Source organism: Neolamprologus multifasciatus, chromosome 9 (assembly GCF_963576455.1).
Source record: "Neolamprologus multifasciatus chromosome 9, fNeoMul1.2, whole genome shotgun sequence".
In the NCBI taxonomy this organism is placed as follows: domain Eukaryota; kingdom Metazoa; phylum Chordata; class Actinopteri; order Cichliformes; family Cichlidae; genus Neolamprologus; species Neolamprologus multifasciatus.
This window is the reverse complement of record NC_140447.1, coordinates 33350695-33366929: the sequence shown is the minus strand read 5'-3', so window position 1 is coordinate 33366929 and position 16235 is coordinate 33350695. Positions and strand designations below refer to the sequence as shown.

General features: G+C 44.2%; 1 protein-coding gene across 7 annotated transcripts in view; it reads left to right on the top strand.

Moving 5' to 3' along the window:
• LOC146511984 (receptor-type tyrosine-protein phosphatase mu-like) overlaps nucleotides 1–16148 on the top strand; it is a 189417-nt gene extending 173269 nt beyond the window's left edge. For 6 of the 7 annotated variants that reach the window (XM_085171651.1, XM_085171650.1, XM_085171649.1 and 3 more), the window contains 5 exons: nucleotides 2–133; nucleotides 278–403; nucleotides 2370–2533; nucleotides 12388–12523; nucleotides 13193–16148. In XM_085171651.1, coding sequence (XP_085027777.1) covers nucleotides 2–133; nucleotides 278–403; nucleotides 2370–2533; nucleotides 12388–12523; nucleotides 13193–13246 — 612 coding nt within the window. In that variant the 3' untranslated portion in view covers nucleotides 13247–16148. The remainder of the gene's footprint in view (nucleotide 1; nucleotides 134–277; nucleotides 404–2369; nucleotides 2534–12387; nucleotides 12524–13192) is intronic. The other variant, XR_014875911.1, reaches the window with a different exon arrangement.
• The last annotated feature ends 87 nt before the right edge of the window (nucleotides 16149–16235 follow it).

Here is a 16235-nt window from a genome sequence, read left to right as displayed (position 1 = left end):
GAGCTACAAGCAGCCGTCGGCGTTCATCGTTACCCAGCATCCTTTGCCCAACACGGTGAAGGACTTCTGGCGCCTGGTCCTCGACTACCACTGCACATCCATCGTCATGCTGAATGATGTCGACCCTGCACAGGTGAAGCTCCGCCCACACACACACTCAAAGATTTTCAGATATATTAGAACAGGTGTGTGATGATGACATCATAGCACAGGTGCTTTGGTGAGGGCGGAGTAAAACTCATGATCAATAACTTCCCATTGTGTATGTGTGTGTTAGCTGTGCCCTCAGTACTGGCCAGAGAACGGTCTGCATCGCCTCGGCTCGCTGCAGGTGGAGTTCGTGTCCGCTGACCTGGAGGAGGACGTGATCAGCCGAATCTTCAGGATCTACAACACAGCCAGGGTGCGCTTAGATTACTGTTACTCACCCGTGAATATGCTGCGTTACTAAAGCGTGATTTTGTTTGTGAGAGTGCCGCGTGACAATGACGTGAGTGCGTGCGACGTCCGTGGTAGCAACAGACGTGTGCAGATCAACAGTGGAGTGTTGGAGGGAGTACGACCATGCAGCGTTTAAAGCTTGGAAGTAATCACATTACTTTAAGTTTGATTCTGTGAAAGGTGACAGAAACATTAGCGCCTGCTGTAAACTCTGCGTGGGAAGAAAACTTCTTTCTACAGCGAAAAACTTCACCGAGCACGCTGCCAAACACTGCAGAGAGTAACAGTAACAGTATTTTGTCCAAGTCCGCCATTGTAGAAATTCACATCACTGAAACAATAACGTGGCGCACAATGTGACGTCAAAATAGGCGCACACCTTTGACGCTGCGTTTTCTCCGTTTTCCTCGTCCACACGTAAACGCAAAAACTGAGTTTTCGAAAATCTCCACCCAGGCAGGAGTTTTTAAAAATCTCAGTTTTCAGTGACTGAAAACGCCGTTTACGTGTGGACGAAAGGTGCAAACGCATTGAAAAATCTGCGTTTTCAAAAATACCCGTGTACGTGTGGACGTAGCCTTCGTTTGTTTCCTGTAAAAACCTGGCTTCACTCTGTAGGTATCAGTAGGTTGAATGTCAAATAAAATACACTGAAATGTGATTTATTAAATTGATTTAATTTAACAAACTTGAGCCAAACTCAAGTCCAACCAGGTTTACGCCCAGTCTCAGCCCACAGTCAGGGCTTTGTCACGCTCGCCTCGGTCTTCTGGAGGGCGTTCTTCACCAGGAGCGACACATGCGTTGGGTTGTTGACATGCTGGAAGACAAAGTGATGACTCAGCCCTAGTTTAGCCTGACTGCTTCAGGTCTTCATTCACATATCCTTCTTTCTTCATGGATCCACCCACCTCGATGAAATTCCCAGGTCCAGACGCAGTGAAGCATGCCCACAGCATAATACTGCCACCACCGTGCTTCACTGTGGGGACGCTGTCCTTTGCGTCGTAGCCTCCGTCTTTCTCAGTGCGTCCCTGTGCAGGGTTGGCCGTCTTCTTTGAGACTAGGATTCCTGACTCGGCTGAGTCATCCATTAGTGTCTCTGCCGTGCTCGAGCCCTGAGAGAACCACCATCGTGGCGGCGGTCCTGTCAGGGCTCTGGGGCGATGGCTGTTCTCTCAGGTCTCCGCTGCCGGCATCGTTAGAACCGCCTCGCCTCTACGTGACGTCTCTGTAGATGTGTAATTATCTTTGTCTTCAGATCCTGAGGAGTACAACTGCGTCACCCTACACGGAGGGTCTGTTTGGTTTTGCTCTCACATATTCAGGGCGCGTTTGATTTCTGTGTAATAGAGCTGAGCTGCGCCTGTGTTTGATCCAAGCCTCCGCTCTCTCTCTCCTGCTGCACCAGATTTAGCTCAGGGTGTGTTTGATTTAAGCCTCCTCACCTCCCCGTCGGGCTGAGTTTGAGTGCGGCTGTGATTCAGGGCCTCGTTTCCTCCATGCGTCTCAACAAATATCGGCTGTGTTTGATCCCCGTCTCCACCCGCCTCGCTGTGGCAGCTTGATTCTGGTGTTTGAGTTAAAGCTCTCGCCTGCTGTCTGCTCACAGGAACCTGTCTTTGCTTTCTTTGCTGTTCCCACTTCCCTGTCTCAATAAGCTTCCTAATATCTTTCCTCTCATTTCCTTCCATCTACATTATATACCTTCCTTTCCTCTCTCCTGTTCTTTCCTGTCTTTACTCCTAAAATTTATTTACTTCCTTTCCCTTCCTCCCTTCACAGTTTCCTTACTTCCTTCCTTACTTAGTGTTTAGTTTAGAGGTGCACTTGGTTCATGTCTCTGTTCTTCTGGGGAAGTGTTTGATTATACATTGGTTGTTTGGGGCGAGCTTGTTTTGACTGCCTGGTTCTCCCTGTGTCTCCAGCCGCAGGACGGGTACCGCATGGTGCAGCAGTTCCAGTTCCTGGGCTGGCCGATGTACCGCGACACGCCCGTCTCCAAGCGCTCCTTCCTCAAGCTCGTGCACCAGGTGGACAAGTGGCAGGAGGAGTACGACGGCGGCGAGGGACGCACCGTCGTCCACTGCCTGTGAGAGTACACGCAACACTGCACGCAGCACTGCAGACAGTACTACACACTGTACTACACACAGTACTGCAGACAGTACTACACAAACTACTACAAAAGTACACTGTCTTTTAATACACACAGTACTAAAGACAGTACCCTGACGGGCAGGGTTTTTATTTAAGAGTACCACGCAGTATTACATGCAGTACTACACATAACACTGCAGAAAGAAAACTGTGTTTTCATTACTTTACTGCAAGAGTATCACTGTTTCTTACACAGGAAATACACACAGTACTGCAGAGAGTACTGCAGTATCAGTAGTTATAAAGTTCGTGTTTGTGTGGTGTTTTGTCTCCATCTAGTGGTCACAACATGAACTGCTTTCATTCTCATCTATGTAACCCCTGCCTCTCCTTCCTGCACTGCATGCTGGGAGTGTGAGTGAATGGGTGTGTGAAGGTGTTTGGTGAGTGGAGCTGCTGAGTGTGTTTGTTTTTTCCAGAAAACTTTATGTTAAAAGGTAAAACAAGTTTATTTCATTGTGTTGTGTAAAGTGAAGAGTTTTAGTTAATTCGCCAGTTTTCCTTTGAGCAATGGCGTCCCTCCCCAGTGAGGGTTCGCCTCCCCTGTCTATTAGACATGGGGCCAGGGTGGTGGCCCCCCCAGCAGTACACGTGGAGCAGGTTCTGCTAGCTGTTGGTGAACAGGTGGGCCATGAGAACACAACTTACGGCTCTCGGATGAACAAGGCTGTGGTTACCTTTCTCCGTGAGCAGCGGTTGGTTCACCTGTTAGTTGAAAAGGGATCATTTTGGATGATTTGTTGTTTGTGCCACGCGGGTCACCGGACACGGTGACCTGTATAGATGCCGTTTATCCCCAATGAACTACTTGAAAAGGAACTGACCTGCTTTGGAAAGTTTGCTAGCGGGTTCAGTGTTGTTCGTCTTGGCTGCAGAGACGCCAGACTGCAGCACGTTCAGTCGCTACGAAGGCTTCATGTACCTGAACGATCCTTCACAGACACTCGAAGTGTCGTTTAAAGTGAGATACGCACACGCCTTGTATACTGTTTATGCAAGCACAGTTAGCATGAAGTGCATGTTGGCCATAAACGCTCATCCTGCCCTCATAAAGAGCACGAAGTGCGCAATGACACCGGTAAACAGCAGGCCCATGCTAGTGAAGCGAGTGAGCAGGAGCGTGCTGTAGATGTCGGTACGAGAGAACAGCCAGCTACGAGCTGCTAGCGGCGCTGGGTGACAGAATGGAGATCGCAGCCAGCGCTCCACAGGCTGGGTGGAAGTGATGACAGACAGGACAGGAAAATCAGGACAGAGGCAACGACAAGTGAGGTAGGAAATGAAAATGTAATTTCAGGTTCTTTGAGCGCAGAAAATGAGGAAGAAGACTTGTTTGAAGGTGATTCCCTGTCACAATGCTCTGATATCGTTTCACAAGATGAACATCAGCAGTCGTATTCCTTAGAGGATATAAATCGCTTTTTGGATGAGACATTTAGCAGGCAGTCTGTGGAAGTCACAGTTTTTTCCAGATGTCGATCGATTCATAAACTCTAAAGATAAGGAGAGTTGTTGGCTATGAACAGTTGAGCAAACAGAAAAGATCCTGACTATGTTGAGGAGGGAAAAACAAGGAAAAACTCCTTTAAAACCACAGTAAATGTTCGGAGTATTAAGGGTGTCTCACTGTCTTTTCCCTCTTTCTCTTCCTCTTCTCTCTGTGTTTATGGCGAGCTTGAGAGTGGGTACACTTTACATTAATGGGGGTAGAGTCAGAGAAAGGCGTGCAGTTTTGGTGGAACAGCAGGAACAACAACATTGCTGTGTTGTTTGTAGTAGTACTGTAGATAATGAGACAGAATGGGGAACGAGTTGGAGTGGGCAGGTATTTAAAGTTATGGTACTAACCTCAGTGCAGGTGTAGCAATTTTATTTTCTAGGCACCTTCAGCTGTCACATGTCTCCGTATGTGAGTTCGAGCAGGGCACAGATAGTACCAGCAACCACCAAGGGAACACCTTTTGCTTTATGAATGTACACGCCCACAACTCCGCTGCAGGTCGTGTGAGGTTATTTCGTAAAATCAATGATAAATTATCACCATTACATAGTGGTTCAATAGTGGTGGGAGGGGACTGGACTTGCACACCCTCCAGTTGACAGAAACACAGGAGAGCCTCACCCAGGCACGTGCAGAGGGGGGGGCCAGAGGGGCTTGAGCACCCGCCCCTTTCCTGATGGGTGTCCAAAGTGCCCTTTTGTTGAGGCAACTTTTTTAAAATTCTTTTTTTTTTTTAATGTGTGTGTGCGTGCGGAGTCCTGTCTGTGCCCCTCAACAATAATATTTAACTATTAATCACAGTTTTGCTAAATAAAAGGATCTGGCTTGCATCAGTCACATGATCACATTTAACCAATGATCGCCCTTGACGGCAGAACGCGCTGGTTATGAGCCGGGAACGAGCTCACAAAGAGCACGCCCATTTTTTGTAGTCCGGAGCTGCAGGAGAAACACAAGTTAACTCAGAGACACAGACTGATGCGACAAAACCAGTAAGTAGGTGTACAGCGTACACTGTAGTGTGTAGCACACAGGAGTGTTAGCTTATTACGTTGGTCAGCTGTCTTGTTGCAACTGTTGAACTGAAACAAACGAGCGTGCTGTGTGTGTAACAGCGTGACAAACATTACCTGTCCTTTTATTAACTGCACAAGTAGTGCTGGTCATAGCTGCTGGTTACCTGTGTAAGGCTGTCATGGGTCTGTAGCTCTGTCACCGTTTTAGGGAACATATTTAGTTTTAAAGTAAGTTTCCGGGCTTTTCCTGCCTTTCTGGAGGGATTATATTTCACTAAAAAACGGTCTAATATGCATGTCCACATAATTATGCATTATTATAATTATAATATATTAAAAAACACACGCTGTATTTTAAAGAACATACATTAAGAAGCAGATTATATTAGATTTATATTTTAAATAAGACAAAATTTGGATTTTACAGCAGTAAAATTATTGTATCTGTTTAAAAAATGTAATAAGCTTTGCCCCTGCACAGAGTGGATAGTGAAACAAATGGAATCATCATAATGACATTATTTCATATTTATTACTTCCCCCTCCTCATTGCTTTATTATTGTAGCTCTAGTAATAAATAATAATGATTCTGGATCAGCACCATGATGCCCATAGTATATACAGTATTCTGAAGAAGGTCTAAAATGTCACTGTGTGTGCGTGCATGTGTGTGTTTTATTTAGATAGATTTAAAAAAAAAAAATATTACTCATGATATAACATTGTGCAGACATGGCTGGTAAGGACATGAGGAGGGAACAGTAGGAGCTGTGTGAGGCTACTAAAGGCAGAGCTATAACATTTTTCTGTCATCATTTTATTATAGATTAAGTGCAAGAGTTGTTAGGTGTGGATAATTAGATTATAGTTTATTGCAATAGCAAGTTGTGCCTTGTTCTCAGACAGACAGCAAGTGGAGAGTGATATATGAAATGATGGAAGGAAGAAGAGAAGCAAAGAGTGATTCACAGGCAGAGCCTAAATTATTTATCACAGTTTTTTGTTGCTTTATGGTTCCAAGCGCTGTCACCAATCTCTGCATTTTGTTATTATCTCATGACACTTGTTTAATCAGCTACCATCTCTCCTGTGGACTTTTTACTGTCTACAGTCTCAGATCAACACAGCCCTGCCCTTCCCATATTAGATTCTTGATGAATGTCTGTTGTTGTTATTCAGCCTGGTTCAATGTGCCCCTTTTTAACTTTGAGCACCCGCCCCTTTAAACCTCTCTGCACGGCCCTGGCCTCACCCACTCACGTTTATCCACAATCTTTCTGACTGATGGGTGGAGAAAGCTCCACCCCACAACTAGAGAAGACACATATGTGAACGTTTCTGAGGGCAATGTGAAGGCAGTGTTAAAGATAAATATATATTGTTAGTGCTTATTTTCTGATTATATTGTTTATGTATTTTAATAACAAAGGCTTGTAAAGCAGTTTTGACTCATAAACCAAGTGCTCAGCCAGACTGAAAAACAGGAAGTTTAGTGCAGAGCTGCAGAGGCATATTAATAAAATACAGGAAACCAGACAGAAAAAGCGGAGCTAGTAACACAGCAGGAGTTGTTTGTATCGAGGCTGTGTGACGCGTAAAGGACCAAAATAACACCTATATGAGACACATGTTTAGCTTCTAATTAGGGGTGGGTTTTTATAATCGATTTATCGATTAAAATCGATTCTGGCTTGGATAACGTAAAATCGATTCATTAAAATCCTGAATCGATTTTTTAATATAAATTTATTTTGCCCGAAATGCCAGAATCTCTGGTGAAATCTCACAAAATTTCAACAACCACCAAACAGCTAAGACAGTAAATGAGAGCAGGAACACGGATTCTGCACAAAGACTTAAACACACAGCCCAACCGCGGATCAGAATCAGTGAGACGTCGCCTTTCTCACGGTCGGGGCTGAAAGCTGACAGCGCGCTGATTCTGATCTGTCGGCGGTCCACGCTTTGTGTTCACGCCCTTTATGCGCTGATTCTAAAGCTGTTAGTTTGATGTCTCTCCAAACAATATTGACCGAACCAGCAGCAAAAGAAGATCCAAACTACACTTCACATAAACAACGTCATGAATTCACTCTGACTTTTATTGTTTTGCTTCGACCACGATGCACAGCTCTCTCTCGCATGCTCGCTCTCTTGCGCGCTCTCTCTCCCTCTCTCTCCCTCTCTCTCTCTGTACTGTTTTCTGCATTATTCGCTTGCTTGTTACGCACAAGTCTACCGTTGTTTACAGCGCTGTCGGCCGACGCTTTTTTTTTTTTCGTTTTATATACTTCCGAAAATAAAACCTAATTTCTGCCGTTCAATACTGAACAAATTTAAACTTTTTAAAATTATGCAAAATGCAAAACGCTCAGCCTTGTCTCTAATAAAACCGCTGTAACTTCAGAGGTAATGTTCATGTGTTGATTAATGGTTTTCTTTCGTTTTTGATCTACTGCAGAAAATTTTTATAAAATCCCAGAACAGGAAAATCACCTTCATGTGTTTCTGTGTTTTATCCTCAGCTACTTTGACACAAAGGCCTCTGCTGTGACGCTCACACCTTTGATAAAGTCCTGGTGTGTCAGCTTCCTTTTTATAGATACAAAAATATGTAAATGTACTGATCTGAATTATAATATTTCTGACTGTCAAAATTTCCCAGATTCAAATCAAAGTGAATCGAATCGAATTAAATCGAATCGAATTAAATCGAATCGTGGATCAAATTGATTTGGGACCTTGTGAATCGGAATTGAATCGATTCTAGAAATCAGTGACGATACCCAGCCCTACTTCTAATGTCAGAGATCCTGCAGCTGGCTTTGGGCTGTGCGGGACTCTCTTTGCAGGAAGATGATTGAATAAAGATTTATAAATGTTTGGACCACTCAGTCGGGTTTTCTCTGTTCTATCATGGGGATCAAAGAATCGGGTTTAATAGCAGCTAGGCTTGATGATGTATCAGTCAGACGTATAATAATCGACTAGTTAAGGCAGAAATTTCACCTGTTGGTTTCTGATCATCATTTAGTGACTGCAGATATTTCCTTATTGATGCACTCTAACATTTGTTCAGGCTGGCACTTTAACGTGCAGCTGATTCATGACAAAGACTTCTGTCGAGCTTTTTCTAACTTCTGGTGTCACTGGAAACTAAGGAAAATTACTTTTGCAATTTGGCTGAATGGTAGGAGGTGGGGAAAACGCAGATTAAGCTTTTTTGCCAACAATACACATCACATGCAACGGCCACTGTTAAAGACTGCTTTGAGGACTTAGAACGAGAGCTCAAGATGCTAGAGGATAAGATCATGAGTGGGACAGATAAGACAAATAGTACCTGGGGCAGTAGGAGGAAGGCTTTAGGCAAGTTTCTCCACAAAAGAGCAAAAGGTGCTCTTATAAGAACTCAGATTTCTACTATTGAATAGATGCCCCAACCAGGTTTTTCTTCAAGCTGGAGAAAAGGGTTTGCGAGTCACACCACGTGATGCACCTAAGGCTCCCAGATGGGAAGGTAACATCTGACCCAGTAGAAATGAGGAAGCTCGCCATTGACTTTTACGCCAGCCTCTTTAGTGCTGACCCGTGTGACCCTGACTGTGAGGATACTGGAGGCGCTGCCGCGGCTGGATGAGGCTGAATCGGCTGTGTTGGAGTCTGCTATCTCTTTTGAGGAGATGTCTTCAGCGGTTCAACAACTCAACGGTGGTCGGTCATCAGGAGCTGATGGTCTTCCTGTGGAATTTTACCAGGAATTCTGGCTGCTGCTAGGAGAGGACATTCATGAGGTTTTCACATACTGTATGACCACTGAGATCTTGCCAACAAGTTGCACGAGGGCAGTTTTGACTTTACTGCCAAAGAAAGTGGACCTGGACTTGCTCCAACATTGGATTGTCTCTTTGCTTTGTACAGACTACAAGATTCTTGCAAAATGTCTTTCTAACAGGTTGAAGACCTGTATCGACATGATTGTTGATGTGGATCAAGCATACTGTGTCCCTGAAAGGACTATTATGGACAACTTGTTTTTAATTCGAGACATTATTGATCTGGCCAAGCTCAGACACTTGGATGTGGTGGTTTTATCTCTGGATCAAGAAAAGGCCTTTGATAGAGTTGATCACCGCTATCTGTTTAAAACTTTAGAAGCTTTTGGGTTTGGGAACATTTTCATTTCTTGGATCAAACTGTTGTATTCAAACACTGTTGTCATGGTAAAGGTGGGGGAGGGTTAAGTCGGCCTGTTCCAACTCAGAGGGGCATCAGGCAGGGATGCGCTGGCCATTGAACCCCTTTCACACCATCTTAGACAGGGACTCAGGTTTGACCTTTGAAGAAGCAGGAAGTCCAGTAAAATTGTCAGCTCATGCTGATGATGTTACGGTTTTTATAACCATATTAAAACACTCAGACAGACACTGGACTTATATGAGCGAGCATCCTCCGCGAAGGTTAACTGGTCAAAGTGTGAAGGTTTCATGTTGGGAGGGTGGGTTGATGAAGAGGAGCCGGTGTTACAGTGGACCAGGGAGGGACTGAAGTGTTTGGGAGTGTTTTTGGGGACTGATGCTTTTCAGGGGAAGAACTGGCAGGGTGTTGTTGAAAACATTGCTGCCCGGTTGTCTCGATGGACTTGGGTCTGGCCACCGTTGTCCTACAGGGGGAGGACTTTGGTTGTTAACATCTTGGCTGCTTCTATACTCTGGCACCGTGCCACTGTTTTTGAACCTCCGGCCTCTCTTATCAAGGAGATACAACAAAGAAATTTCTTCTGGGGAGGGCTTCACTGCACCAGGTCTGCTGTGCTGTCTCTACCTGTGTCAGAGGGGGGTCAGAGTTTGATTGACCTTCACAGCCACATCACAGCGTTTCGTCTTCAGACAGCACATCGTTATCTTTATCAAAGACAACAACCACCCTGGTTCAAGACTGCATCTACGCTGCTTCACAGAATAAAGGACCTTACGTATGACAAGCACCTGTTTCTCATAGACCTGGCTGGCATGGACCTTTTGCAGACCTCTGCTCTTTACCAGTCTGTTTTGACTGCTTGGAAGACTGAGAACAGTCTCTCTGTACTTTAAAAACAATTTTATGGTGATGTTGGTGAGGAGCCTCTTTTTTACAATCCCTTGATACCAAGTAGAAAGCTCAGCACTGCTAGTGTGCAGAGGTTCCTCATAAATGCTGGTCTAACCAAGCTGGCAGGCCTGAGGACAGCAGGGCAGTGATGGATCTAAGAACAGGGAACCACTGTCTTTATGTCCAACTGAGGAAACACTGCAGCACCTGTGGCTTGGCTGTCCAAGGCTATCTGGCCTTTTTTCATCGCTGTGCCATTGGCTTGCTGGCCTTGGAAGGGTCTCTTTATCCCGGGTCCGAGGTACTCTGCAGCACAGCGTAGGAAGGTTTGCTTGATTAATTTTTTAATAGGTCAGGCTAAGATGAGTATATGGCATTCAAGGAGGAACAGAATGAAGGGAACAGGATCTGTTAATTTAGCAATTATGCTTAAAGGGTCAGTAGGTGCACGTTTGAAAGTAGAGTTTGTTTATAAGATGTTGTCCAACATTGAAGAGTTTGTCTCTATTTGGGGAATTAATGGAGTTTTGTGTAAAATAACTGATGATAATTTAGTTCTGAGTTTTTGAAAAAAGCCAAATGGAGTGTCTTCTGTTTCTGTCTTCATTTTTGTGTTTATTGTATTTGGGTGGGGTTGATGGTGGGAGGGGAGGGTTGTTCATATGTTGATTTGGCATTCATTTTCAGTTATGGTTAGTTTAAGTTGAAGCATTGTGTGTTAGAGGTCAAAGGTCTCCTCTCCTTCCTACACTGCTTGCTGGGAGTGTGAGTCATTGAATGACTGTGGAGCTGCTGAAGGAGATTCAGAATATAGATTTTAAATGCACAAATCAGTCCACACATCAAAAAGTCTGAACGAATGCCTGTCGTCATTTATTGGACTGATGACTGTCGGTTGGAAAAATCGCCCAACCTTAATGGTTAGTTGGTTAGTTACAAGGTAAGACAGGTTTATTTCATTGTGTTGTGTAGAGTGAGTAGGTTTAGCTAATTGGCCAGTTTGAGCCATGGCGTCCCTCCCCAGTGAGGGTTCGCCTCCTGTGAACAGTGAACAGACAGAGGCAAGGACAGGTGAGGTGCAGGTTCTTTGAACTTGTTTGAAGACGATTCCTCATCACAGTTTTCTGATATTGTTTCACAAGATGAGCATCAGCAATCCTACTGCTTACAAGACATAAACTCATTTTAAGATGGAACATTTGGAGGACAGTCTGTGGATTATTTTCCAGATCTTGATGAGTTTATAAAATCAGTTCTAAAGATAAGGAGAGTGGTCAGCTATGAACAGTTGAGCACACTGAAAAGATTCTAAGTTGAGGATGAAGAAATTGGGGAAAACTCATTTAAAGGCACAGTAAAATGTTCGGAGCACAAAAGGTGGTGTTTTGGAAGGTTTCGCTGTCCTCACAGTGTTGCTGTAGATTAAGAAGTAGGCTTTGGTCTTATAGGGCACCAAAATGATGGATTTTCCTAAAGGATCAAAGAAGACCTTCCGGAGTCAATGTAGTATTTCTGCAGCAGGTTCTCCCAGAGGTAGCTAGAAATCCTTGTACAGACCTCACGTGGAGAAACACACCGTGGATCTTCGGTGGTGGGTGGTCCATGGGGCCATGGCCACAACCAGACATGTTGCACATATGGACCGAGTGCAGAGGGTAACTGTGCTTTTTGTCAAGCTGAGCACACCCTGCAACATTTCCCAGGCTTCTTCTCTTGCCATTACTGCAACAGTGGTTGGCTGGATATGGACAGGTGCTGGAGAATACAGTGTTCATTTATGGTCCCAAAAACAGCAGCACAATGGAATCAGATTTATCTTTGCAGCTTTCTTACGGGTTGGGCAAAAAGGGGAATCTGGCTAACCTGCAGAAACAAAATGTAAAGGTCTACAGATTTAGAACTTGTGTTCAAAGGTCTGGTGTCTGCATGTATTATGATAGAATTTACTTATATGATGGTAGCAGGTGTGGATCATTTCATTTCTGTTTGTCTTGTGTACAGTGTACAATGATTCGCTTGTTCTTGGTTTATGACAACTGTAAATGTTTTTGTTTTTGAGGGGTGTTCTTGTGAATATATGCAGTAATATTTTTATGTGCTACTTTATGTAACTGTTGACAGAGAACTCAAAAGTCAAAGGTCTCCTTTCTCCTGACTGCTCTGTCCTGTCTCCTCAGGAATGGCGGAGGTCGCAGTGGCGTGTTCTGCAGTATCAGCATCGTGTGTGAGATGTTGCGTCAGCAGCGCTGCGTCGACGTTTTTCACGCTGTAAAGACTTTGAGGAACAACAAGCCAAACATGGTCGACCTGCTGGTAACCACCAACCTTCATCACAGACACTGGCTCGCTTTAACTTTAATAATTATTATTTCTATTCTTCATTTCTTCAGTGGTTTAGCAAATTATTTTGTATTTGTATTTCATGACTAAAATGAAAAAAGGTTAATTTTACAGTAAATCAAAGAGCAACTTAACACTGAATCCATAACTGTATTTTCTAAGACTAAAATATAAGAACATTTTCTCAGTAATAATGATATATTATTATTATTATTATTGTTATTATTATTATTATTATTATTATTATTATTATTATTATTATTCACAATTTTCTGTCATGTTTTATAATAATTATTGTATTCTATAAACAAACACTACCGGTCGAAGGTTTTAGGACACGCCAATTTTTCAATTTTTTATTGAAAGTTATGCAGTTTAATGTCTCATTGCAGTCTGACATGAAAGCATAGCACAAACACTGTATGCACCTAGTTGATCAGGGGTTCATCCTACAGCAACATAATGACCCAAAGCATAAGTCCAAGCTGTGCTGTACCTCAGGAAATCAGAAGGTGATGGTGAACTTGAAGTGGAGTGTCCAGTGACCGTAGTGGATACTGAGTTGTTTTTACACCATACTGTGTAATAAAAAGTGTTTCTTTTTAAAAATGTGAATGACATGTGATGTCTGTGTTTCCATAGGAACAGTATAAGTTTTGTTACGAAGTCGCTCTGGAGTACCTGAACTCTGCTTAGAGCCTCCTTCAACACAGAGGAGGAGGAGCAGAGAGACTACTGAAGAAGAGGAGGAGGATGAAGGCATGTTTACACTGCCTGGTTTGAACTGTTGGATTCTGTGAGCGACGCTCAGCGTTCACCTCGTGTCACTTTGTGTTTTTTTACCCTTTTTGTTGTTTCAATGAAACTGAAACGATAAAAACACCATCAGAGCGGGTGGCCTCACCTGTCAGCCATCCCCACCACCAGCACAGGAAGTCCTTACAGCCAGGATTCAAAACAGGATGTCCTTGCAGTCATGTTTTGTACAGGAATCTTTAACCGTGTCCGATTGCTGGTTGAAATCAGCTGACCTGTCAGGCAGAAGCTGCTGTCCGCGGAGAATCATTAACTCTCGCATAAACCCTCTTACCTCTGAGATTGAAGGGACCCTAAAATCAGACTTTCATTTGTGAATTCATGTCATGTCAAGAAGTTTGAACTTCATCATCCCTCTGGAAACAGGACTGAAAGGTGGCTGGATCACGCTGACCAAGGTAGCTAAGATGGTTTGACCCTGCAGAGGCCCAAGCCCAGGAGGCCAGAGGAAGTCACTCGGCCTGAATCGGAGTGCCATAGTCTGGCCAGTTATGATAAAACGTATTTAACCAAACAAACTTCACCAATTTGAATCTGCCAACTCTTCCCCCAAAGAGGCCCAAAATCAAACCAAATCTGGCAGACATCACAGAGCCAGAGGTGTCAGAACACGTGTCTGCAGACACGCAGCCGAGAGTCTGCCGACACGCAGCCGAGAGTCTGCCGACACGCAGCCGAGAGTCTGCCGACACGCAGCCGAGAGTCTGCCGACACGCAGCCGAGAGTCTGCCGACACGCAGCCGAGAGTCTGCAGACACGCAGCCGAGAGTCTGCCGACACGCAGCCGAGAGTCTGCAGACACTCAGCCGAGAGTCTGCAGACACGCAGCCGAGAGTCTGCAGACACCCAGCCGAGAGTCTGCAGACACTCAGCTAGGTCTGCCAAAAGTAGCAGAGTCTGCAGACACGCTTATTTATAAAGATGTAGTGAGTGCTGGCAGCTGTCTGGTATGAAATGATCACAGCAAGTAATTAGTGATTAGTTCACCATTGGTCAAGTTGTGTACATCAGCAGTCCCCAACCTTTTTTGTGCCACGGACCGGTTCATGTCCGACAATATTTTCACAGACCGGTCTTTAAGGTGTTGCGGATAAATACAACAAAATAAAAACAGTACCGCTACCAAAAAAAGAAGATTTATTCATAACACTCAGGAAAAGACGTAGGGAAACAGAGTTAACGATAAAAACGGTTTAAAAAACGATAAAAAGCATAAAGTTCACACCCGAGCCTCAACTCTCGCAGCCTGTTACCAAACGACCGGTCCGTGGCCCGGGGTTGGGGACCGCTGGTGTACATGACATCAGAGCTCAGGCTCATTATTGTGTTTAATTAAGCACAGTCATGATTAGAAGCTGAATGATGCCAACATTTGTTAATATATTTGTCTTTATTTATGTGTAGGGATGGGTATCGAAACCCGGTTCTGTTTCAATTCCTTGGAATTGTTTGCCATTTTTGTAAACGATTCCCTTATCGATTCCAGTCGCCCCGAATGACGTCACCACGTTGCGGAGCGTCATTTACCTGGCAGGAAAGATGGCGGCTCAAACACTCAAACGCTCAAAAGTTTGGTTATACTTTACGAGAATGGCTGACAACAGGACAACTTGCAATACTTGCAAAGTAGAGATTTCATTTAAGGGAGGAAACACTACGAATATGCAAAAGCATTTGTTCACAAAACACACGATAACCTTAAATGATTGTCGTGTTTTTAATTCCTCGTGAATCTCAACCCAGCAGCAGCGGTATCTTATCAATACCCATCCCTATTTCTGTGTATCATCTAGTAAAAATGCCAACATGTTTCAGATTTTCACAGGTTTTAAAAACTTTCCTCTGATGAGTCTGACGTGGATTCATAATCTCTACAGAGCAGCACGTGGATGTGTTAGGTTTGGTTTAATCAGTTAGAGAAATATGTGAGGAGGACACAGAGATGGCAGAGAGATACCAGGATATAGTGATACCTCATGTCATCATGGACCATCAGTACAATCCAGTTTGAGGAGCTGGAACCAATAAACCCCAATGAGCCAAACAACAGAAGAAAAACTGATCAAGTTGATGAACTGGATCCTCAAAATAACCTCAACTCAAGGCCAATTGCTGTCCGTTGTTGCAGAGCTGTGTCACTCACAGAGTTCATTGCTGAGAATGAAGAGATGTTTCATGTTCTCCACCTGAGGACTTGTGTATGATTCTGGTTGGTCCAACCTCAGAAAGCACAGGAAAAGAAGTGTCATGGTTCTTCTTTTTTCCACTTAGATGTTTAAAGATGTTTAAAGACACGTTGAGAGTCATCGTCCGTTTTCTTCCCTGACGTTTAATCTCTGCTGCTTCAGATTTAAAAGTAACTGAACTGGAAACATCGAAGCACATCGTCCTCCGTCTGGTCCTTGACTCCCAACACTTTGTGGTTTTCAGTGTTTCTTTGTTGTGTCGTCACGCAGCAGGTGGGCGGGGCCAGCTGCTGTTTCAGACTGTTAATAATGTACATAGAGCAGCGGGAAGCAGGAAGAAGAATATTTATTCCTTCATTTGTTCTTGGTGTCCATGCCATCCTCGTTCTCCTGAAGCACGCAGAGAGAGACAATCATGGTGGACAATTTTAGCGTTTCGCCAACAGAATCGCAGGTCGCGGTCTCAGCCCGGTCCTGTGGGTGTGGCTTCGCCTGAACCCTGTCGATGAACGGCTCTGGTGCTGAGGAGAACTTAATGAAAGCTTTTATTTATGTTGCTGATTCCAGAATATAACAAATAAAACCTGTATACACTCTCCAGCCTGTGTCTGTCACCTCACTGAGCCGGCCAATCATACTTTGTGTTGGGCGACGCACGTAAAGCGCTTATAAATGTTTCAGTT